A 26,042-nucleotide genomic window follows, 5' to 3' on the forward strand; every position below is an offset into this window, starting at 1 on the left:
CCGGTGTGCAGCGTTCAGAATTGTTGAAGATGTTGACTGGGAATAATACTTCGTTCTACGAGTCTATGTATTGGGAAGTTACCGCAAAGAAGACACGAGACGGCACTGACAATTGATGATTTAATGAAACGAACGCCGAGCTCCTCTACATCAGATACACTTGTGCACCCTAAAAACAACGTAAAAACCAATAAAAACACAGAGAGACCTTCAACAGGGGTGCGATATAAACGGCAAAATGAACGCTGAAGTCCGCTAAGGCACCGAACACATGCGTATCACGTAGAAAGAAACAAAAGTTCTTCCTCAGAAACTGCAACTGACGGTAAGCTAACGCAAACACCATCCTTGAAGCGTCGCATGGCCACTGCCTCTACAATCTCTTTTTCCAACTGGTCAATTATTCATTCCAGCAGCCGTCCTCTCCCAAACAGGGACATTCTGCAGCACCTGCCTTGAAGAGAGATAAAACTGTACTGACGTCCATCTGACGCCTGGAACACCGGGTATACGTGGGGAAAGGGCTGTGTACTGGGCCACACTACGAAATGTCGCAGGGTCTATCGTGACGTCATTCCTGCCACGTGCCCAGGAACCCCAGTCGGGGAAACGACGCGGAGAAAGAAGCCCTCGCCGCAGTGTCTACGCCTTGTAGTGGAGGCGCGCGAGAGGGAGCCACCCGTGCGCCCATGGTTGAAGGTCACGTGATCTGCTGACTTCTGGAGGCGTGGTCACGCCGAGGCAGGTAGCGCCGCTCGGAGCAGTCGGCATTCGGACGCCATTTGTAACCGACGATCTCGTGCAGACGGTACTGCAGGTCACCGACCGCTGAACAGCTTGACGACCGCGATGCCGCACAAGGACTTCTTGCGCCGCAAATCGGTAAGCACGTGGTGTCATTTGCATTGCATTTTCTTGCATTTTCTTCGCGATTGGTCCGGCTGCGTTACTTTGTCGTAATTGATTGAGCTTTCAGAACACTTGGATCACTCAGTCTTGGATATTTCGGTCTGTTTGTGCGGTGAATAGCAGGCCGTTTGCGAATAGAATCAGTGGGACTTGCGAGGCTTGGTCATAGTTATTCATTCAAGAAGCGAACAGTCGCTACGTACTATCGCGTTATACGGCCCAACTTTTTTTTTCTTTTGTCTTGTGTTTTTCATAACTGAATGCGAATGAAAGCGTAGAAAATTCGCGGGCGATGTTGTGTGCGCTACTATACTCCGCGTACAGTCCACCCGTGTGCAGACAGCGCGCCGCAATGGCCAAGTCAATCGCTTTCCGCCTTAATAATTGTTGCTCAAACTAATTCCTCGATGAATGGATGGATGTTATGTCCAGCTCCTTTGGAACGGGGCGCTCGGTTGCTCACCATACGCCATACCTCGAAGAGCATACATAAATCGCAACGAGCCGGCAGGTCTCTCAATCATGCGGCCTCCTTGGTTCGACGAAACGTAGCGAGATGACAAATAGGGCTAGACGGCTGAAATGCATCACGTTGACTGCTGGAGTGCTACCGGAGCCAACAACGGTCGTTGCGTTCTCGCCGTTTGCTCTAAGAAATTTGCCGCAAGCCGTGTTTTATTCTACAAATGCTTGCGCCGCTCGTCCCGGTTTCTTTGCGCGCTGGGACACGGACGCCAACAAGTGTCGCTGCCCTCGGACATCACCCGCCTGAGACAGCCGCCATATTGTGGGAAACGGCATGCTTGAGCTGGTAGAGCCAATTTGTGGGTTCGTACAGGAGCGCCACGATGCAGTCTATGTGAAGCTGAAAACGACTGCCGATAGTTTATTTCCAGAAGCTTCGCTACATCTTCGTTGCGAAGCGAAATGCCATTTACCGCGTGCAGCACGATATCTTGAATAAGTAAACGGGGCGAAAAAAAAATACGAGAGTCCGACGCGCTGTTGGAATGGACGTAAGCGAAGCATTCAGTGGTGTTTCTTTTGATTGACGATAATTAGCGGTGTTTAACGGCGAATGTCTAATTATTTCAACCTTTAGTCCAACACGAGAAGGGTGAGTTGATGCCAGACGTTACCGTGCATGCACCACTGCTCTGTGTGCTCTGCGTTGTACACAGAACACGCAGGGAGACGTGCTTGCTCCAGGTGTTGTTGAGCGCCATTATTCATAATCTCTGAGGAGGTTGAGAGTTATCATTGCCGCACATGCAACATCGCGTCCTGACAGAAATACTAAATTGTAATTGAATTATAAGGCTCCATATTCCATAACCACTATCGGATTATGAGGTGGTGGTGCTCTTCAACGTGTCCCAAAATCTAAGTGCACGTGCGTTTTTTTTTTTTTCGCTTCCGTGGAAACACGGCTACCGCGATGGGGGTCAAGTACACGACTTTGAGCGATGCCATAGCCGCAATGGTGCCGCGGCGGGCACAGAAGTGTTGACTTGATGTGCGACCGCTTCCGTAGTGTCGCCTATACCCTACGGTGCGCTTTAATGCGGCTTTGCTTCTCTGCACGCCCTGCGTAAATTGTCCGCTTGAAAAATTTGAATGGTGATTATTTTTTCAGAAATAACAGAAACGTGCCGTATGTTGAACTTTAATTCATCCACTTTGTCCGCAACCACTGTCGTGTCTAGTAGCATTTGCTAGCCTTCTCATTTTGCCCCCCACCACCACGTTTGCGAGCGAAAGAGTGCCTAGGCCACTCATTTCGAGGCTGCGTCAGTTCTGCTCCTTCTGTGCCTCCTCTCCCTCTCGTCTCTACTATCCTGTTCAGCTTTCCTTTGGACTTGCACCTTAGTAGAAAGATAAGCGCTGCGATTTTCGCAATGCTTTGCAATAATTACGATTTAATTACAATGCTTTCTGCAATAATTACACCGGTCAAGAGGCTATTGTAGCGACAGGGAGGGAGCTCCAGAGGACACTGTGCACATTCAACGCACCGCAAAGGTCCAAATGGGTTTCTCGCATCTCTTATATGTTTGCGCTGTTACGTTTAGTTCAGAAGTATGTACCAACTAGGCCCAAATGAAGTGTTGCTGAAATTCCTTTCCTGTCTGTCACGCTCCTGTCATGTATACCCACGTACTAAACCATTCCTCGAAGCCGTGTGTCAGACAGCAGACGCAGTGGATAAGTCGAAGGAAAAGAAAGTTTCGCTTTAAAGGCGGAAAACAGAGGTACAAGTGAAATGCGCACGGGCAAGCATCGTGTCGCATGCAATGCATATCTGCCAAGTCAACTCGTGGTGTGTGCCAAAACCGCTGTGAGGCATTGTATAGGGCCGTCCGGAAAGAAAGTTCCGATTTCTTTTTAAACGAGACACGCAGAAATTGGAAAGCAATTTATGTTTCGAACGTCGTATATATATATATATATATATATATATATATATATATATATATATATATATATATATATATATATATATATATATATATATATATATATATATATATATATATATATATATATACATATATATATGTAGTGATGGGCTCATTTGGGGCAGTCTATGTAGGGGCCCGTCGCAGCGCGGAACTGCTTTTCTACGAGGGTTTCCTTATATTCACTAAACTCAGCCACCGCGCCGTTGTGTGCGAGTTAGAGCCGACTGCACATGTTTTCGGAGAAAGAAATCTGCGGCCTTGTCGCGTGTTTCGAACTGTGGAGAGGAGGAAGTATAAAAGGCAGTTCCCAAGGTTCCGCCTTTTACACTCCCTCCTCTCTACAGTTCTACCTCGTCCCCTCTGGACTAGCAGGTTAGTTAGTAGAAGGCTTTCACCGTGGTAGAAGGGGAAGCGCTGCAGTTTCTGCCATGCTTCTGAGGAGAGTCACGGATAATTACAGCTGTCAAGAGGCTAAATTGGCGATGGCCAGGGAACTCCAGAGGGCATTGTGCACATTCGAGGCGGTGGGGTGAAAACGACTTTCTAGTATTGCCTTACCTCTCTCACTCCCTTCTGCTATGTATGCACACTCTCTGACCCCCCCTCCTCCCGACGCGGTGTGTCTAATAGCAGCAGCAGTGGGAAAGTGGAAGGAAGAGGCAAAGATAGCTTGGCTGCAAAAAAAAAAGGCCATAACTACCGTGTCCCAGTCGCTGTTCCCAAGGTTCCCATATACATTTGGCGCTGAGCCGTGCTCCAGCAAGGGCTGCAGAAGAAAGCGTCAACCTTTCCTTTTCCCCTCAAGAACCCCTGCTCTCCATACAAAAGAGGGGTGGAGAGGGGGAAGGTGGCGTGGCAAGGCAAGGAAATCCTACTACTATACGACAGCGGTTGCGGGGACACTGGATAAGCTTAAGTTCAAGGTACGGTACAGTACGGTGCTGCTATCTCTGAAAAATAAACACCATGGAAATATATCAAGCGGACAAACTACGCAGGGCGTGCGGAAGCAGAGCCACAATAATTAAAGGGACGCTAAAGGCAAATATTATTTCAAGCTAAAGGGATAGAGCATAGTGCTCGAGAATCTTTAAGGCGTGATTAGACTCCCCCGGGAAATTCAAGTACTTGCCCGATGACGAAAGCACTCTTCAGATAAATTCCGTCACTAGTAGTCAACCGCTCATTGCACAATATATCCCCGTATTGTATTAAAAGACGAAATAAAATGCTCCTCGTTCATCGCCATTTCATGTTTATACAAACGAACTCATCGAAGTTACTCTTTACAACGACCGTCGAACGGCTTCGTTTTCTCTTGACATCGCGCGGCCCACGGTTTCGCGTTTCAATAGTTATCGCCTAGTGCTGCGCTGGTGTTGCTGGCTTGCGAAGCTCGCATAAACTGCAAGTATCAGGGAGTTCGACATCCATGTGATGTCGTGAGATGCCCGAACGGCCTGCACAACTTAGCCCAAAAAGCTGCTGCCGCGGAGAATACTCTGACTTTATCTGTCTTGGCTCGGTGCCGCCATCTGTCGGACGCCGTTTTACTCACAGACGGAAGCGCATGGCGTATGCAACGTCACCACACCCCCGGTTGTTGGCGGGAGATTTGAATTTCGAGAAAATCTTTCGGACCCTTCAGATGCGATTTTCTCGTAAACTGAGTCTTTTCTTGGCACGAAACAAGCGTTGCGAGGTTTCTGGAATAGAGCTGTGCACGGGCTCGGGCCGGCACGAAAGCCCGCGGGCCGGGCTCGGGCCATTTGGAGATTCTCTTACTCGGGCTTGGGCCGGGCCCGGCTTTCTGTGTCTCGGAGGACCGGTCGGGCTCCCCTCGATCTCTGATAATGTTTCTTTTTGTGTCGGCTTCGCCTTATTGTAGGTCGGGCCGGGCCTTAACCCGGCCTAAGGCCCGGCCAGGCGAACTCGGGCTTCTTTAGCGTCGGGCCGGACCGGGCCGCCTGTGGTAGTGTAGGGCCCGGGCGCGGGCTCAGAATTGCGGCCCCTGCACAGCTTTATTCTGGAATGGTATTTAAACAGTCCATGTCGACTTATTATTAGCCTATAGTGTCCCTTTAAAGTGCACCGCAGCACAATCGGTGTAGGCGAAGCATTCTGTGCTGGATGATTTGACTGACGATAATTAGCGGTGATGTTGGTGGCTAAAGCTCAATTTCTTTAACGTTTAGTCTAACACGAGAGTGGTGAGTTGATGTTAAGCGTTACCTTGCGTGCACCACTGTTGTTTGTCTACGTAGTATAAAGAACACACAGGGAGAGGTGTTTGCTTGATGCGTTGTTGTGCGCCATATTTCATGACTTCTGAGAGGGTTGAGCATTGTGATTGTCTCACATGGCACATACCACCGTAGCAGAAGTATTAAAGTCGAATTTGATTACGGGGCTGTACGTGCCAAAACCACAATCGGATTATGAGGCACGCCGTAGTGGCGAACTGCGGGTTAATTTTGACACCGTGATGTTCTTTAACGTGTTCCAAAATCTAAGTGCACGTGCGTTTTCTATTTCGCCCGCGCCGTAATGCGGCTGCCGCGGGTGGAATCAAATTCGCGACCTCGAGCAATTCCATAGCTGCGAAGCTACCACCGCGGGCACAGAAGTGTTTATTTGACGGTCGACTGCTTCTGTAGGGTCGCCTGGACCCTGCGGTGCGCTATTAATTAATGCGGCTCTGCTTTTGCACGCCCTGTGTAGTTTGTCCGCTTGATACGTTTGCATGGTGTTGATTTTTCAGAAATTCAATTTAGTTGAATTTTTCAGAACTTAAACTCATCCAGTTTCCCCGCAACCGCTGTCTAGCAGGGCTTCCTTGCATTCTCATGTCACCTTCGCCCCCGCCCTTGTGTGGGAACTGGCTCTTGTCCTCCCTCCTCTCAGGAGTCCTATCTGCGTCCCCTCTGGACTCGCACCATAGTAGAAAGTGAAGCGCTGCAGTTTCTGCAGTGTTTTTGAGGGAAGTCATGGACAATTAGAGGTGTCAAGTGGTTAATGTGGCGGCGCCCACGGAGCTTCAGAGGGCATTGTGCACATTCGACGGGGTGGGGTGAAGATTAGTATTTAGAGTCACCCTTCCTCTCTGACTCGGGCTTGTCAGGTATACACCGGCTCTGAACCGCCCCCCGCCTAGTCAGCCTAGGCAGAGGGGGAGCGCCGGGTTCAATGTATCGGATGATGTTGCGTTGATGAGTACATATAGACCTTTTCATCGGGCGAGGAGGAAAGGGCGCGCGGCGAGCCTTTCCTCCTCTCTGGCTTGGGAGATCCGGCGCGGTGCTGCTTGAAAGTATTGCTGTGTCGTGCTGCGGAATGTTTTCGAGATATTTTAGATCCTATAATTTGTGAAATTTACGCATGTCCGTTCATACAAGGTCGTCAGGGAAGCCTTTCAGTGCATCGCTAACTACAGTACGTGGAAATATTTCTTGGGGGCGCAAACATGTGACGTGCATTAGTAGCCGCGGTGTGTGTATTTGTTGTAAACTATTTTACGTATATCGGTTTTAATTCAACGAAGACAACCGGTGTCTCTGTATTATCAGCATGAAATGATAAATCTGCTCACTATCTGATTGCTTGGCGTAGGATCTAAGATATAAAACATAAGAGCGCATGCTCATGTACGGCCAACCTAAGGCAACCACGAAACATCTATAAGCGGCAGGCGCTATAAAATATTTGTGATACACCGGCATCGTCCTCACGCATTTCAAGTCTAGTAAGCTTGAAGTCAGGATAGGTATACGCTAGCCTTCCTGCATGAGGCCGATGGCGCTGCTCCACACAGTGTTCAACGCGGTTTGTGAACCAGCATGATACATATATAAACTATGTGCTTCGGCATTTCGTTTTTGCCCTGTAAAGCCATAATATATGAGAGGGATCGTATGAAAAGAATGCGATGGTTATTTTTGAGGACAAAGTTTCCGTAATAAGTGTGAGTGCGTCGTAGAGAACGGTACGAAGACAACCGAAACAAAAATTGGTTCTCTTCCTTTTTCTCGAAAAATAAAAAACGGGCTAACGCCGCAATGCAACCTCGCATAGTCACGCCGCACAACGTTTATAAATCTATAAGCGTTGATGGCGTGTGCTAGTGCCAAGCGCTAGACAACAAAGATATCTGTAATCTAGCACCTACCACTGCTTAGGGCGCTCGCGCCGTCCAACGGTTGCTTTGCTGGACAAGCTTAATTCACACTGTAAGGTATGCTGTTATTACTAATCAAAACAGTTTTATCCATTGGTGGAAACCTCATCCACCGAACCAAGTAGTCACGCAATGTTACGATCGTCGCGTATGTTTCATTGCTCCTAAAGCTTAGAACTAGAGGATAATAAGGGGCACATTAGCGAATGGAACATTCAGAAATACACACTTGATCTCCGATGCTGATTGTAGGCTCAAGTATGCGCTCACACATGCTGGCGTTGAGGCGGACGGAGCACGCAGCTGCATGGTCCATTCGCCTCAACGCCAGCAAAAGTCCGGCCATACCGACTTAAACCACTTCAGTACGTCTCACAGAAACGTTTACCACGTAGAAGACACACGTCATACTAAATAGACCGCACGAGCGCGAAAACAAACGTTAGAAACTACTGCCGAGTGTATACCTGCCATGCAAGGCGCAGCGCTCGCCCAAGCCATCGTGCTGAGTGCCCATAGATGGCACCACTGCGTAGCAATATGGCGGCGCCCATGAAAAAATGGTGTATAAGCTCTGGGAGGCGGCACCTCCGGAAGCCAAGTCCTCTACCCATCTGAAAACGGCGCGCGGTGTGCCGGACAGTAGCAGCAGTGGGAAATTCGAACGAAGAGGCACAAAAAGCTTCGCTTTACATATATATATATATATATATATATATATATATATATATATATATATATATATATATATATATATATATATATGTATATATATATATGTATATATATATATATATATATATATATATATATATATATATGTATATATATATATATATATATATATATATATATATATATATATATATATATATATATATATATATGCGCGCCATAGGACGGCGTAGTTGTAACAGCAGGTTCATACAGCAACAAACGTAACCAAATCAGGGTTTGCAGGCAGGGTTAAAGGCGCTTAACAAAAGAAGGTGTGCACACAAGTTTTTACAAAAATGTGGCAACAATAATACATGAACATCACTCATTCTAGGTTAAATACAACGGAATGACACATCAGCAACCAGAAAATTGGGCACATGTGCGTCGGGTGTGCGAATGTGGCATAAACGATCCGATGAAAAAAATAAATGAGATGTTTAGTCTGGAGGTAACGAGTGCGCGGTTCTCTATTTCGCGGACAAAAAGTTCAACGGACCCGGGTTCTCGTTAATCCGAGAATCCACGGCACCAAATTTATGGATAACAAATGATTCGCGAACATCCCTTTCGTTGTGCAATATGAAACCGTATTCAAGTATGGTGGTGGTTAGCTTGCCAAAAAAGTGTGACATGTTCGCACAGTGGAAGATTAGGAAGGCTCATGACATACGATCTATGATTGTTAAAACGGAATCAAAGGCTGTGTTTGTTTGTACAATGTACACTCTTAAGCAAAATTACATCATTATGTTCGTATCTTGCCACACAACGATAATCGTCATCTCTCTTGTCCGCATTTCTTTTCCTTGACGCTGCGAGCCCGAGGCTTCCAAGTCAGGAACGGCATGAGCGTTATCAGCACGACAGAACATTCTCGACAGAAAAGCAGCGAGCGCAGCGTTTTCCAGAAAGGAAAAGCCAGCAATCACGATTATTGTTGTGTGGCAAGATACGACCTAAAGGGTGTAAATTTGTTCAAGAGTGTACTGTACCTTGGGCGCTGATCATCCTATAGCATGTTGATAGCATTGGTCGTGTCACAGTCGAAGTAACGTTTTATATTAAGGCTAAAATTTGACGTGGTGCTCATAACACTTAGCGAAGTCGTTAAGTGAGCGCCAGCCTTGTACAGTGACTTGTCGCTAAGATGACAGCCTATGCCAATAGGTGTTGTTGTTTTATAAGACGTTGGTATGTCGCGTAAATTTTTTTGATCGTCGGTAAATAACTGCGCGTGGCGGCTTCGGAAACACCTCTCCGAGGCGCTTACTCTGCGCGATTATGTTATGATGTTTTTAAGGATGGCATTAACGTTTGGTATCGATGCAGTTTGATAAAACTAAATTGTCCTCGTTGCTCAACCCGCTTATCCAGTCTGAGAAGCGCACTGTGGTCTACTGCATCGGCTCGCTTAATCGTGTCATTCACGATCAGGAGCGGATACTTCTGCATTATCAGTTTATAGCGGAGTCTGTCGTAGTTGGTAATGAAATCGGAGTGTTCGGAACACAGCCTCTTAGAACGAAGTGCTTGAGTGTATGGTATGCTGCAGTGTTTAAGGTGGCTACTCTGAAAGTGAAGGTACGGGTGAACATCAGTGGGTTTCTTATATAATGTAGTAGTTTGTTGCCGCAGATAGAAGCTGGGACATCCCGAAAACAGATAGATAAGTGTGAGTATGATTGCGAAAACGAAATGGATAGATGGACCCTATTAAAGTCCGCAATGAAAGCTAGAAGTTCCGCCTATCCGTGGTGCCAGATGAGGAAGATGTCATCAATTCAGCGTTTATAGTAGTGCTGCTTTAGCTCACGTGTTGAAAGAAACTTAGTTTCTAGTTGTCCCGTAAATATGTTAGCATAATCGGGATCCATTTTGGTCCCCATTGAAGTGTCACTCACTTGTGCAAAGTGTGCGCCATACACTTTGTTGTTATAACATCGTTACAATATCAGTTTTAGCAAGGTGCCTAAAGTAGAGTTATCCACAGATTTGTCAGAAGGTGAGTCATCGCAAGCGTTGATGACTGATTGGATGCCGTCATCGTGGGGAATATTAGTATAAAGGGAGGCAACATCCAGTGTAACCAGCAACGAGCGATATAGCAGATGCCAAAATTGATGATATTGGTCAAGAAGTCGGAGGTGTCCTTTATATGAGAAGGGAACGTAGAAGGAATCCCCTTAATCAGGTTATCGACACAGCTTGAAAGTGGCTCGGTGACAGTTCCAACGCCTGTCACAATAGGTGACCGGGGTTATTAGACTCGTGTATTTTGGGTAGTAAATGAAAAATTTCTGGGACCAGACTGAGAGGGACTAACGAGTGCATTTCTTTGTCGGCAAGTTTACCATATCTTATCAAACCACTAATGGTGTTAGAGACAATTCATTTAAAATTGTCGGTTGAATTTTCACGAAGCCGCGTGTAGAATGTGCCATCAGTTAATTGCCTCTGAGCCTCCTTGTCGTAGTCAGTCTTGTTCATTATTGCTATAGCTCCTCCTTTTTCGGCGGGCTTTATGACAATATCTGTGCTTTTCTACAATACTTCAATTGCATTTTGTTCGTAGAGGGAGATATTTTGCTTGAACGAAATACGTGTACCTATATAGTCCTACAGAATGTCACATTGCACAGCAGAAATGTACAAATCGACATACTTATCCCGTTGAGTAGGCGGGGTCCAGTGTTGGCGGGAAGATGTGTTATCAATTGGACGCGGGTCGCACATGAAAAAAACTACCTTAGCCTCATAGTTTGCACGAGGTCATCTAAATCTTTAGCTAGCGGTTATAACGAATTTCAGCTAGCTTAAAATTTTACATCTCTCTCTTCGAATCGCAGTCACCATTCGATTTTAGCCCCCTCTAGTTGCATCGTGACTATTATAAATTCATAATGTTTTCTTTTTCAACAGTTTTCGAACACTTTACATCGTCGACTGTGCGCGCGGACAGCATGATGTTTCGCTTGACCTCTCCGGCTAAATACGATCACTCGTAATAGAAAGTTGATTACACATGCTGTTCCGCGGTCGACGTCGTTTTATATTACATACATATGCGGAACCTCTGTCCTCGCATCGGATTAATTTTGAAAATGTTTCAGTGCAACATACTTTATGCAGTAGTGGCCGTGGCTATTCGAATAAAAAAAAAACGCTTTTTTTTTTGCTCTGCCTCCACCGCAGACGGCACGAATTTCTGATTTGGTCGCAAAGGTATATACAAATATTAGTTGGTCAATAAGTCTGCCAATCTAGATTTTGTATATTACTACATCGTTGCGCTTGCGGGTGAACACCTTAATGTTGCCAACAGACTGCTTAGTCAATTGCTCGTGATGCTCCCTTTGTGCTTTCAAGAGAGCTCGCTTCATAATGGGCAGTGCAATGACAAACTTTCTAATGTCGACAGTACAAGAACGTGGAAATTTTTGGGTAATAATGGTGAGAAGCCTGCGCAATATTCGCAAGCTACTCGAGAATAAGTTGGGTATTCGCTTCGTTTCTGGCACTATTCGATTCAGTCTCAAAAACTTGCTATTCGCGCAGCCCCAAGCAACACATCAATGTCAACACATTTATTACCCTAAACAGAACTTTTCGCATCAAAGTACTTTCGCGTCCATCTAATAGCAAATTGAGTGAGATCAGGATATGCTATCCGAAGCTTCATCTTCTGCTTTTAGCCGCCGGCTTCTCGGCTATATTACTGCGTATAGTGGGTAAGCGCCATGGTTCGAAGAGCGAGAAATGGTCACGCGCCGTTCAACCGTAGCCGCGTCGGCTCGCGCTGAGATTTGCGATGCAACGGTTCGAATGCACCTGATCCGCCCATCAGGTTAACCGCAGAAAGCGCGTCAGCAAGCAGTCCGCAAGGCGTCGCAGTTCACGACAATCGCGTCCCAGCAAGAAACAGCGGCACCATGTTGCACCTTCTGGGAAGCCTGAGCAAGCTTTTCAAGCTGCGCAAGGTGCACATCGACGGCAACGTGTTCCGCCTGCACACCGGCGCCACGGTGGCCTTCCTCATGTGCTTCAGCGCCCTGCTCACCGCCAAGGAGTACGTGGGCACGCCCATCGACTGCCACTGCCCGACGCTGCCCAAGAGCGTCGTGGACTCCTTCTGCTGGGTCGAGTCCACCTTCAGCCTGCGCCGGCTGTTCAACGCCTCGTACAACGGCACCGTCGTCTACCCGGGCGTGGGTCACGGTCGCGGCGAGCGCAAGTACCACACTTACTACCAGTGGGTCTGCTTCCTCATGTTCGCCCAGGCGCTGTGCTTCTACGCGCCGCGATGGCTCTGGAAGGCCTGGGAAGGCGGCAAGGTGCCCGCCATTGTGGCGGCGCTGGACATACGCTCGGCGGTGACGCCGGACAGGGCCGAGCTGCGATCGCAGATGGTCGACTTCCTGGTGGCGAACGTGAACCGCAACCGCTGCTACCTGGTCAAGTACCTCCTCTGCGAGCTGCTCAGCCTCGCCAACGTCGTTGCGCAGACGCTTCTCACCGACTACGTTCTGGGCGGAGGGTTCCTCACCTACGGCTGGGACCTTGTGCGCTGGCACCGCGGCGAGGGCCGCGAGTTCGTGAGTCCCGCCGTGATGGCGTTCCCGCGGATCGCCATGTGCACCTTCCTCAAGTACGGCCAGTCGGGAACGATCGAGAATCGCGAGGCCATCTGCGTTCTCCCGCTCAACATCCTCAACGAGAAGCTGTTCGCCTTCCTCTGGTTCTGGTACGGGTTGCTCCTGTTCGCCGGCTCTCTCACTGTGGTCTACCGATTCCTACTTCTGCTCAGCGCTCCCCTCAGGCGTCGTCTGCTCGCCTGGCGATACCCGGACAGCAAACGCATCGCGGCCGTCGTGTCGACCCTGTCTGCGGGCGACGTCTTCTTGCTCAGCCTGGTGGGGCAGAACGTGGACTCGCTCGTTTTCAGCCAGCTGGTCGCGGAACTGTCACGCCGACTGATCAAGGCGCCGGCCGTGCCTTCGGCACCGCCGGCGCTGTAACGTTGGGCACGTGCAAAGACAACGGCGCGGCCGCTTTCTCGCACAAATTCTTCCTGCCTCCGCGCTTTCCCGGCTTGCGGCACTTTTCTTTCCCTGATTTTTTTTTCTTCCCCTAGAGCTTGATATAAATTCATGCTTCTATAGCAAGACCTCTCATTGACTGTTGACTTTAACGGGTTCACTCACCTATAGGATATATTGATGTCGCTACGTTGAGTGACCCTCTCCTCAGAGAAAGTCCATATGCTCCCAAGCGTGGGCGTGGTCTTTCTTTCTCAAAATATCGTACATGTATCGTTCGTACAATCGCATTAGAAGCTAAGTGGAGTACGTTCTCTGGAGAGCCCCTTAAAAGGCCCTCATTATGTTTGGGCAACGCGACTAAACCAACGCGGTGCGTAGCAGACGCGCCTGGCAATCGCGTCTGCAAAGTATAACAATTGAGGCGGCTGACTGAACTACTCTGGTAACACATACTAAGCGCGAACAGCGCATGCGCGGTACCGAGACGAGAACGAGACGGGGACGATTGCTGCAGTCTCGCTTTCGCCCTGATGCCGCTTTTTGCGCTTTTCGCGTTTAGTGCGTAAAGTGTAAACCCTACGCTGTCCCTCGGTGCCGGTATGGGAGAAGGCACGGATTCTAGTCGAGTCAAATGGCGAGGGTGCCTGTCGTGCGGTGAAATTCGCCTCCTGGTAGCACTGGGAGGCAACATTTCAATTTCTCGTATGTCGTGTAAAATGAAGCACTATTTTAAGCTTTTTGGAGACGGCAATTTACAACAGCCCGGGTATAACCGAAATTTCCAATGGGGCCCTTTTGTGATGGCAGTGGAACGCATTCACTCTGGGACATTGACCGAGAATCGCGTGGCACGTGTGTAAGCAATTAGAAGTGTAATCAACTAAAGTAGATGCACAAGTCGAGCACAAGTAGGCTAGGATTAAAGAGGAGAATATGTATAGTACAGGTTGAACAATATAACATATTAAAAAGAGAGCAAGAAACGCAATAAGGGCATGCTAATAAGGTTTTTGTTCTCCAATAATGGCTCTTGCCCACTACGGAGAGATTGACCAACATGGCGCTGGCTTTAAAATATTTTATTAGTTTTCAGTGAGACGTTCAAGAAAACGGCAGACAGTGCAGGAAACTTCGGAAGGCTAAGAAATTCTGAACAGTGTGGGGGGTACTTTGGAAAACGTGATTGTTCTAGCAGTAACATTATTTAAGGAGCCGCTAAATTACCTCTGCTATTTTCGACAGATTTTCAAATTACTATCATTTCCAACTGGTGTGACTTTGAAGCGAGCGGAACTCGCCCTTAGTGTAGTTTACAGGCTGTCACAACGGAGAGGCTAAGTGACACTAGCATGTAGAACACACTCTCCAGCAACTGCGCTCGCTCTAAACGCGCTTCATTGCGTCGAAGTATCGGTTGACAGCGCCGCTTCAGAAATAGCGCCTCTATTTTCCCGGTGGCCCTGTTTCAAAGGTACACTAATATTCAATCCAGGGTGTGCACTAATTTTGAATCCGCTTTTCATAAAACTTCAAGCGTTCTTTCAGCTCCTCCGTGTCTTCCGCAATAGGAGCTGTCATTTTTACCGTGGCACATCGAGAGCCGTCTCGTTCGTTACGTTTCGCCACTCGCCTCACTTTTAATCTAACACTTCACGGGGACGTTGGAGGCAAGTGCTGTCTTCTCCTGGCTCGCAAATGACTGCTCATACAGTAATCTTGGAAATATTGCTTAAATCATAGACGTATGTAATGCGTGAGTTGATTCACTCACAGCCAGTGACATCAATTCAAGGCGACGCTTTCATTTCCAGTACGGCAGCGCACTGTCGGAGTCACCTTCGCTGCAGCGAAGCGCGCTCGCTAAAGGTGTCACTAAACATGTTCGCCCGCGCTTATCCTCTCGAGTGTAAAAGGCTTTTTTTTTCCGGAGGTGATTTCGACTTTTCTGTGTACGCGTTACTGCCAGCACTCGACCATATACTGGCTTCCCGCGCTAGCACAGCGGTTGTGGCGTTGCTCTGTGGAGCTCGACCCCAAATCTCACAAGACGTTCGAAGGTGCGCGTGCAACGACCACGCTACGATGGGGACGAAATGCAAAAAAAAGAAAAACAAAGAGTTTATGTACTCAGATGCACTAGGAACAGTCCTCCCCAGAGACGACGGAGCTTAGTTAACCTCCCGGCCTTCTCTCCCTCCCCTCTCTCATAAGCAGAGCTTGGTTTCGGCGCCTGAGAACCGGAATAAAATTTCTTGTTCTTTTTTTTTTCTTTTTTCGCTTGACCTTATTTAACTTTAACCTTTATTGACGCCCCTCCAAAGCTGCATTCACCGAATAAAAATGTTTATTCTCTCTCTCTCTTCCCCGAGCAGAAGCGGAAGGAGCAGCAGCGCGCTGAAGCCGAAGCGCCGGCAACGACGTCCACGCCGGTAACTCCGGTCCGCGAGGAAGCGGTCGAGCAAGCCGACAACTCCTCGAACGGCCAGGTGGCGCCCCTTGTGCAGTGCGCTGAGGAGCTCACCGGGCCGGCCCAAGTTCGACACCACCGCAAGTACTACAGCTGGACGAGCAAAATCCGCGAGACCTTCCAGAAGAAGTACGCTCTCTCTGCCAGCACCTTGTTGCAAACGGGCCGCGAACCGTCATGTAGCGCATTAAGTCATTCAATAGTCGTGACCATTTAAAACGTATGCAATTATCAACGAAAGTAAATCTGCAGTCAAGATAAGTACGTAATGAAAGGACAGATAATGGCGAGCATCAGGTGGCCAAAAGTACACGTAGCATCACAAAATAATGTTAATATATATATATATATATATATATATATATATATATATATATATACAAAATAAATAAATATCATGCATATCACTCTTGTTTGACAGAAGTCAAGTGTCGCCCTTATTCAAATAGAAATTGCCTTGCCGAATATCTAATACAATACTGAAAGTAAACTAATTGGCCTATAATTTTTTTTCAGTTCTTTAACGTCAGTACATACACCTTGGATTGTCATATATGCCAAGTTTTCTTCTCACTAATTTCATGCTGCGTCCATGTTTTGTTGCTTTCTCAATCTTTCTCACGTCTATAATTTCGAATATCCTTTACTTTCTCCTTGTTGATCAGTTTTGAAAGTTCCGCGAATTCTATCTGATCTCTTGAGTTGGATGCTTTCCTGCTTTGTCATTTATTTATTTATTTAAGTACCTTCAGGGCCCGAGGGCATCACATCACTATGTTACAGCAAAATGCAGGTTACTAAAACTAAACAAGATCTTCAATACCAGATTTAAACATGTTAGTGTCAGTTATTGTGGCAATTGAGGTAGGCAGGCGGTTCCAGTCGTAACTTGTTTTAGGAATGAATGAGTGAAAATATGCGTTAGTTCGAGAAAACGGGACGCCTACTTTATGAAAGTGATCTCTACGGAATGAAATGTACTCTAACTCAAGTAGAAGGACTTCTTTAAGATGGCAATGATGATGATACTGTGAAAGAGTACTAGCCGAGACGCTTTCCTTCGTAAGGAAAGAAGAGGACGGTTCAAGGTAGCTTTCATGGTGGACACACTAGACAGACGAGAGTAGTTGTGAAGTATGAACCCATGCTCTACGATTTTGCACCGATTCCAAAGTTTGAATGAGACACTCAAAACCAGGATCCCACACCGCGCACGCATACTCCAGTTTTGGGCGTACGAGCGATTCATATAGAGTAAAAGTTTTAATGCGGTACTAATGAGGCATTAGGTAGTTTGTTGCTTGGGTGAGCTTACCTACTGGTTGCATAAGTGCCTTACATCCCACTTCAATTACTGCTTCTGAGATCAGCCTAGCGACGGTTTCATTCATTATCTCGATGTCATCTTAATCTCTCTGTTGTAAAGCTGCATATTTCTTCACAAGCACCAGCCTAAATTGGTCTGCTTTTACCCTTACTGCGTCTAGGTTGGCCTGTTTCTTCTTGGCTAATTCGACTCTTTCTCTCTTCATACTGAGGTAAATCCTAGGCCTCACTAATCTATGATCACTGCACTTTGCCCTGCTTCACATTTCTACATTCTGCACGCATGCTGCGATCAGCAGAGAGTATCAAGTCTATTTCATTTCTTGTTTGCATGATGTATTTCTTCAGTATTGCACAATGCACGAGATTACGTGATCGGTAAGGGCGTTCCACGACACTAGATATTGCACTAGGGAAAATTTATTTATTTGTCGTTGTTGTTTGCGTGTTCTGCCAGGGCTCGGCCGGAAAACATCCCAGACATCCCCGCAAGCGTCGACGGCGAGCAGGAGCCCGGCACGTCGTTCTCGCGCGCGGGTCTTATTTTCACCAGAGACGTGGTGCCTCCCGACGTGTTGCTGCAAGCCACCAAAATGCGGCGCGTGAGGGCGCTAGCTGGGCTTGCACGTGACCGCGGCCAGAGCGTGGACGCCGACCGCGGGGAGCTCGAGGAGCGGCGAGTGGCCGAACCGGACCCGCCATTCAACTTCAACTTGTAAGTTACCGTTCTTCGTCTCTATTCAACGACAAATTTACCAAAGGATGTTGTCTCGGGTGGCGTCGCAAAAAGGCACATGCGTTGCCTGACGAGGCGATGTCGCCCTTCCAGCAGCATCGCCGCGAATGACCGACATTTTATTGTTTTTTTTTCTCTCCTTCTTATCTATTCTTCCTTTTTGCTCCTCCCCAAGTGTAAAGGGTAGCCAACCGGGCAAGTCCTTGGTTAACCTCTCTACCTATCCCTTTTCGTTTCTCTCTTTCTCGTTCTCTCTCTCTCGAAAAATATAGAATCAGATCAAGAGTGTAAACACAAGCAAGATACAAGGATAGTATTTTTCAAAGCAACCAAACAATATCGAAACCTGCCACAGTCGCACGGTGTCTGTAGCACTGCTGAAGTCGCGGGTTCATTTCGATACGAGCGAGATGCAAAAAAAATAAATGAATAAATAAATGAATAAATAAATAAATAAATAAATAAATCGCTACCATTATTTAGAATCACGTTAAGGGGATGCATGGATCATATAGACCAAAACTTGTGAAATCTTCAACGGATGGTTCTGAAAGCTTGTACGTATTATATGTAAGGTTATGTGCTTACTTTGAATACCTTGAGCACGAGTTGCATTTTTAAAGTGTAGCTTTCTTTGCCTCTTCGGCTTTTGCGTTGCTGCTGATGCTGCCCAGTACTCTATATATATTCATTATTCTCTGAATAATAGGATTGAATTCTAGAAGTGGAAATGAAGCTCAAATTTTTTTTCTTCCTTTTTTAAAATTTGCTTTGAAACTCCCAGCACCAGCCTCAATGTGACGTCCCATATTTCGTCATTTTCTTGTAGTTAGTTCAAGAACGACACGGCGGCATCGCCACCTGTATTTTGTTTTTGCATTTTAACTGGCTTACCAAAGTTGCCATCACTTTAAGAGCGTTTTTTTTTTATTTTAGTGCAGCAGTCTCCAAACACATGTCAGATTATCTTTCTCTTTGTGTCCCATCCATGCAGCAGATTCTCGAAATACAGGTTATACTAATTAGAAGCAAGGCCTGATTGTATAGTATTTTACCACATGTTTTTGCTTGTCTGAAGCCAGTAGTACAAGAAACGCAGACTGAAATAAGCGACGTGCTTGCAAGCTTAATGTCCCTGCATTTTTCTACTTACCATTTTCTTTTACGTTCTACCACTTTGCTGCAAGCATTGCGTTCATGTGTAGCATATTTCGAGGCCTGAAAAGTGTGTCCATATTGTGCGTCTGTTTGTGTGTGTGTGTGTGTAAGCGGTTTGTGTAAACGTGTGTCTGATTGCTACCATGCAGCGTGTCTATTTGTAGTGCAAGTTGTGACTGGAATGACAGCACGGCTCCAAGTTCACAGATTCTTAAAAAACGCACTCTTGTTTTGCTATTTCAACTAGGTACTAGCACTTACTTATAAGTTACATTGTATAGGTTGAGCCTGGTTATAAGAAAGATAGTTCGATATGGTCATGTGATTCAAAATCGATAAACCTAAACTCTTCTATAAGGAACTATTGTGCGATATTCATTACATACGGAGCAAGAAAGGAGATCATATTTTAAAATTAATCTTCGCTTAATAGGCCGTAACTTCTATATTTGCCTTCAACTGTTTCTCAACGTCACTAAATAGGGTGACTTAATAGAAACTCTCTTCGATACACTTTTGATGCGTTTTTCGGCATGCTGTATAACGTTATCACACACATCACTTAAATACACACACAAGAAATGGGGTCACCTAAAAATAAGTACGAACGCGGGGTGCAGGCGCAGCTATAGAGCGCGAGCGAGCAATTTTACGTTAACCTTCAGAAGTTTCACCTATTCGATACACTACTAATAGCTCGCTTTATTAGTGCTCCTTATAGTATTCGGGTTCGACTATATTTTCCCACTCGACAGAATATTCCGACGTACGGTGTTTACCGTATTCACACAACTTTTCCTTTTGTCCGTTGTCATGTACTTATATGTGTGTTTCTTTCTTTCTTTCAGTGTCCGTGACACTCTTCTCAAGTACGGTATGTATATGCTTCATATTTGCACTACTCCCATTCGTGTATTACATTACTGTTGTACTACTACTACATTTTTACTCCGTAGTGCATTACATATACAGTGAAAGCTCGTTAATTCGAACTTCAATAATTCGAATTTATGGATAATTCGAACTGTACGATTTGGTCCGGCCAAGCTCCACAGAAGTGTATGTATAAAAAAGTCCGTTAATTCGAACGCGAGAAGGTTCCCTCACGGATAATTCGAACTACGCTCGCCTGGCACACGGCCAGAGAAACGCGCCTACTGCCTACACACAAGGCTGTATTGCCTCCGAAAAGGAGAGAACGGCAAGAGAAGGCAAAATCGGAAAAAAATCTAACCGACGCGGGGTCAGCCAGAAGGCAGCGGCAGCTGCCGCCTCTCCGTTCTACGTAACCTCCGAGACTTCATGCCCGTTGCGAATCTAGGAGGCTTTGCAAATCTTGTACAGCTGCTAATGTTGTGCGGAGATGGCACGGCAAGCGTCATGGTAACACAGCGAATCAAGTACGTCGCAGCTGCGCTTGCAATCAAGAACCAACGAATCAGGGCCTTCGCCACCTTCACATGTTCAGCGTCTTTGTCTCGGCAATCTTCATCGGTTGTGCACGTCTGTTTTCAGCTTAGGACGTATCGGCCATCGCGATTCATTGTGATGGTGTTAAGCCTCGGCTAACGTTCGTTTCGGTGGACATCGGTAGTGTGGCACAGTCGGACCCAGAGCTTCAACTTCAAGATGGCGTGTGCCCGCGGCACACGCCATCTTTTTCTGACATATGCCAAATTTCTGACATGCCCTACTGCTTCCAAATCGCAGTGTACTGTTGCTCTCCTTCACTTTCGTTAGTTCGAACTTTCGTTAATTCGAACTGAAGCGGCTTCCCCTTGCGGTTCGAATTAACGAGCTTTTACTGTAGTCGTACACTATCGCGGACGAGTGAAGCTTTGGTCCCGGCTATTTGCCACTGGGTATATGGACCACTCTTCAATGACAAGCACACAAAGAAATCACATAATCTTTCTACGGTGCTTGGCGAAATCAAACCCGTGTCACACATATATTCAGACAAGTGTAGCGCGCGGACTTCGTTGCGCCGCCGATAGATGGCGCAGTATGTCCAGAGGGAAACGCGTGAGAGGAGCCCGGCTGTAGTACGCGCCTCATGCGTCACGCGTTTCGATGGTGTTAATTCGGTGCGTCGCTACATTGTTCGAATGCTGATCGCATTAACGTCGCCGGTCATCCTGGGAACGATTGCTGCTGCAATTCTTTTAATCAATCATAAGATTTAGTGGAAGTGGCAGTGCTTTATGCACTACTCACTTACACGTGTAGCGGAGGTGAGCAAGTAGCCGTGGCAGTCCATTCGCTAATTAACCAAAATTCGTTAACTTCTCAGTTACAGCATGCTTAAGGCCCGTATTGCAGTGCCAGTGTGGTAGCGCGATGCCGTAGTAGGCCACGAGAGCTTGCGCCGTTTTAAAAAAAACGCCCCCCTTTGCACTCGTTGCGAAGGGAAAGGAATTGTGGAATTATGGAAGTGAACCCACTGGTTCACTTCCATAAATGTTTCACATGGAACATTCGGAGCGTTGCGTTCTTGAAAAAAAAACGCGCAAATTTGTACGTGCAGCTCGTGCGAAATATTCGCCCTCGGTTAACAGTAGAGCACACATTGAATCTCCATTGCGGCACATCTTGCTAACGACTGGACCTTTTTTTTTTCTCCCTCTCTCTCTCTTCGCTTCTCTTACCGCAACAGAGCGCGTGGACGACTGGCTGAAGGACGTACTCCACGAGCTTCGCAAGCTGGTTCGCTGGAAGCGCCCGTTCCGCACAGGCCTGTTCCTCACGGTGAGTACGAGACCGTAAACTGGCACGACGAAAAAGACACATTACTCACGAATCCATTCCCATGTCCCGGTAGGGTAAAAAGCGCCATCATGTTGTTGGGAAAGTATCAAAGTGTATGCGACTTGTGTGCTCAACTACAATGCTTCGACGGAAAAGAGCGCAGCTGACTGCTGCTTGCAGATTCTTTTTTTTTTTTCGCGCATGACTTGATAGACAAATCACCACCCACAACTCCCCCTCCCCTAAGATCTCTGTATTATTCCCCTCTACGACGATTGCCACATTCTACTCCTTACAACGCTAGGTAAACCTGGGTTCGAGATCATTCTCGATAACAAAAGTACTCGCACCGTGGCCACAATTCCAGAAAGTAACACATGCACCATTGCAGTCCCAGAAGTCGACCGACCTCAGTGGGCGACCGAAGTTTCTATGCGAACCGCCAGACAAAGCAAGATGCTCGGGTGTTTTCGCTCCTTTCTTCTTTTCATTCCGTATAGCAAACGGGGCACACGTCATGTTGAACTTCATGTCCTCGCATTTTTAATGCGACATCATTATATAGGCAGACTTCGCGCACTTTGGAGATATCCACGAAATGTAGGCTTATCTCGAAGGCTGCGCCATCTAACACACACCGTCTCAAAGCGCTAGTAGTTGCCAGAGAAGCATGCGTGCGATCGTGGCGATCCAGTTAAGCATTGGGCTATACTGTGGTGGAACGCGGAGGTTCGATCCCGTCATCGGTGACGCATCTCTGTTATAGCATTGGAGGCGGACTTCACCCCCACTTTGGAGCTACCTAATGGAAACATCGTTGAGTGCCGAGTGTACGCGGGCCCGTTAAAGTGTGCACGTAAGAACCCCGCTGTGATAAATGGTGGCGCCTGTGACGCGCACGCACGCGGAGCTTCCGAGACATCACAATGCATGCATGGTGGAATATACTTGGATAGGTAGTGGAGCTGTCTTTCCGCCCAGTTTTTCCTTTTTTCTTTCTTTCTTTCTCCGGGAGCGGCTTGATGAACTGGCGTCCAACTTGATAGAGCATTCACGGAAGAACGACGGCTGTCCCCTACAGTTGCGTTATCCGCGGGCTATAGGCACGTTATGCCGGTATTTGTTTCCAACGTCAACAAGCGTAGGACAACGTATTTTGCGGGTCCATGTGGTTTCATTTGTGTAACCTGATTTGCGGCTTGTTCGAGGCTTCATATTCGACCTGCGTTGCTCTAGCCGCGTTCCACGTACGCTCGCAGCCTCTGTCAACGTATATAAAGCAACAAGCAAGCCTAGAAGCCTGCTCCTTCCTGCAGACTCCGCAGTGATGGTGGAAAATAAGAATGAACAATTTGCCGCATTAGTCGTATAGAAGTTATGCAGCTCAGTTGGCAAGGGCAGCGCTCATCCTCAGATGCGGAGTAGCTTCCAAGTGAAGACATATTTCTCCAAGTGATCTTCAAACGTGGCGACCTTGGCGTATTTCCGGTTCTTGCAATCGCTTCCGGTGCGCGCTTCCAGGAAAAGTATAGCGTTCGAGATCAGTGTTTGCTGCTCATAAAGAGCCGTCACTGGGGCATGTATTTGCACAGCAACTGAGTTGTGTCACTAGCTGTTTGGAACTGCTACACTTATTTTCATCGGGCAGGGTATTAGCCTTGATTTGAAGATCCGCTTGTTGAAAAAGAAAATGCTGGGGGGCAGGACGCACGGCTAGAAAGTGTGCGACGTCTATCAAGTTCGCCTGACGCATTGTTTTCTCACAGGTGGCGCTGGGCTGCATCTGGGCGGGATGTTTGCTGCAATTGCTGCTCGCCCCGGCTGTTGTCTACGTCATCGGACAGTCGTTGGGCGCAAGGTACGCGAGTTCCTGTTTTCGCTGTTAATGGATGTATCGGCGAAGTGTTCGCGCGAAGCTACGGTGACCATTCTAGAGTTTCTAAATTCCGCGAATCACTGTTTTAGAAGCGAACCTCACCACGTCGCAGACATTGAGACTTTGCGACGATGCATCTCTGGTGAAATACAAATAGAGCACGAGAAAACGCAAATATAGTAAAAAGGAGTCTGAGGTTGTGGTTGTGCAAGGTCACTTGCGGATGCTTATTCTAGAGTACCCTATTACTTTTTTAGCATTGCAGAAAATCTGCAGTACATTATAGCACTTCTAATAACGGGTGTTGTTACACAGAGGTCGAAGGTAAAAAAAAAAAACGGGGAACGAAATAAGTCTTACAAGAAACGGACGGGCAACAAGTGCAAGAGCTCTTGTGACCACGCGATTGTCCAGGGTTGAGCAAGAGCCGAGCTCAATTTGCGAAATGTGAGCTTGAGCTATCAATTAAACAGCGGTTTTTTGCACTGAAACGCTTCCGGTGCCGCGGATTGGGAGCTGCAACTGCAAAGGCCTAACCACGTTTCTTTTACTTACTTATTCGTTGATTGTTTATTATTAACGCGTAATTCGATGAGACGGAAGTGCACATCACGTGCCTCGTGGCACGAGATCTCTAACTGATGCTTTTTCTTTATTTTTTCTCTCTTTTCTTTTAGCCGCAGCGGTTCCAACAAGAAGAAGGTGAGTCCTTGTGCTTCAATTTTTTTTACGTCTCGCACTCTTCACCAACGCCTTCGATGGCAAAGCAACTTAAAACAAACACGTGTTTTGCACACTATAACGAGAACTTAAACTAAATTGTAGTGTTTAACGTCCCTAAATCGCACGTTGGGTATGAGGGGTGCCGTGTATAGTGCAAGTGGGCTATGGAATAACTTTGACCATTCAGGTTCTCTAAGGTGCACCTTCAGCTAAGTATATACACAGCAACATGAAAATGGCAAATGCGTGCTGCGGAAACCCGCAAGTTGGAGGGCAAATCCATGAAAGGGAGTAGTGCGTCTGGACAACTTGAAGTGATTCGAGTTGGCGATTAATTCACCCTCGCTCTGACACCTGCGAGACCTCTGACCTCTGAAACCTCTAACCTCTGAGACCTCCAGGTTAGCTCAGATGGTAGAGCGAGCGCCCCGGTAGGGCATTGGCTCCGGGTTCGAATTCCGGACCGGTACAAATTTTTCTTCAACTCTGCGAAGCTTTCTTTTTGGAAAGCCCGTATGGGTTACCTTGGTAGGTTCGTACTACAGTCGGCTGGATGACAAGTCTTTTTTCCCTTTCCAACACTGCGACACAAGTGCACATCATCTTTTCAGCTCGACAGGCTTCTTTAGTCGCATTAGTCCGTTAACCGTCTCTCAAAGACTGACTACCCGACTTCATTAAAATTACTTCTCGTGTCCGAACCAACTTAGGTTCTTCGAGTAATAGCTAATGTTTCTTTTGCACCAATGTGGTAAAGCCAATAAAAGTCGTTGACTTCTGTTTCCAATGGCATTGCTGTCACTGAAAAGAGTCGCTCAATCGCAACAGGTCGGTGACAGCAGAGCATACTTATTTACGTCCTGCAATTAATTAATTGTTTATTTCATTCTTTCTTTCTACAACATTGCAGACCCGGAAGTCACGCCTTATCTTCAAGGTCGACGATGTGCCCAGGATCTTGAAGCTAGACATGCGAGTTTCGGTGAGGAGTTGGGAACCCCATCATTCCTTTCTTTCTTTTTCTTACCTGTCCACACTTGGTGTATTCATGGCTTGTTTTTACATTGTTGTGCATGCCGTGATTTGTGTTCTGCACGCGCGGGATGTGTATAGATATGGTCAATCTACATTTCATCATTCTACATTCTTGTGTGTGTGTGTGTGTGTGTGTGTGTGTGTGTGTGTGTGTGTGTGTGTGTGTGTGTGTGTGTGTGTGTGTGTGTGTGTGTGTGTTTGTTTGTGTGTGTGTGTGTGTGTTTGTGTGTGTGTGTGTGTGTGTGTGTGTGTGTGTGTGTTTGCTTGGAGGTCTGACAGTGTCTCTTCTTTTTCTTATTTGCCTGCACGATAAAAACACACCACCTCACAGGGACACAAATGACCTGACTTGCGTGGTTGTGCGTTCTTCCTCTTTATTTTTATTTTTTGTGCCCAGACAATAACGCACAGAGGGTGCCAACTAGGCTACCATGATGCTCTTTTGACAGTGTCTTGTTGTCTTATTTGCTTTAGAATCGCTTGTACTTTGTTAAAATCCTGCCTTTATTCGCGTACACACTGCCTTGGGCCAAGAATCATTCCCCAAAAGAGCTTAACATTTTTCTTACCGATGTTCGCAATACAGTTTGCCCTTGGAAATGCGAATCGTCTGACTTTCGCCCCCATTATCTGCGCATCGACCAAAAGTGCGAGATGATTGTAGTTTGA

At 46.9% G+C, this 26,042-nt stretch overlaps 2 protein-coding genes across 2 annotated transcripts in view; both read left to right on the forward strand.

The window, feature by feature from the left end:
- Positions 1-786: 786 nt before the first annotated feature.
- LOC135910702 (GRAM domain-containing protein 4-like) overlaps positions 787-26,042 on the forward strand; it is a 28,743-nt gene continuing 3,487 nt past the window's right edge. Inside the window, exons 1-8 of the mRNA XM_070533316.1 lie at positions 787-882; positions 15,677-15,900; positions 17,555-17,812; positions 19,840-19,865; positions 21,648-21,739; positions 23,506-23,597; positions 24,293-24,317; positions 25,249-25,320. Coding sequence (XP_070389417.1) covers positions 850-882; positions 15,677-15,900; positions 17,555-17,812; positions 19,840-19,865; positions 21,648-21,739; positions 23,506-23,597; positions 24,293-24,317; positions 25,249-25,320 — 822 coding nt within the window. The 5' untranslated portion in view covers positions 787-849. The remainder of the gene's footprint in view (positions 883-15,676; positions 15,901-17,554; positions 17,813-19,839; positions 19,866-21,647; positions 21,740-23,505; positions 23,598-24,292; positions 24,318-25,248; positions 25,321-26,042) is intronic.
- LOC135910711 (innexin shaking-B-like) lies at positions 12,009-13,436 on the forward strand. Its single transcript, XM_065442755.2, has one exon. The coding sequence runs from the start codon at positions 12,195-12,197 to the stop codon at positions 13,278-13,280; it is 1,086 nt and encodes a 361-aa protein (XP_065298827.1). The 5' UTR covers positions 12,009-12,194; the 3' UTR covers positions 13,281-13,436.

Source organism: Dermacentor albipictus, chromosome 2, assembly GCF_038994185.2.
Source record: "Dermacentor albipictus isolate Rhodes 1998 colony chromosome 2, USDA_Dalb.pri_finalv2, whole genome shotgun sequence".
NCBI lineage: Eukaryota > Metazoa > Arthropoda > Arachnida > Ixodida > Ixodidae > Dermacentor > Dermacentor albipictus.

What these genes read in the sequence shown, in the direction of transcription:
- LOC135910711 (XM_065442755.2), top strand. Translation starts at nt 12,195, where the DNA reads ATGTTGCACCTTCTGGGAAGCCTGAGCAAGCTTTTCAAGCTGCGCAAG.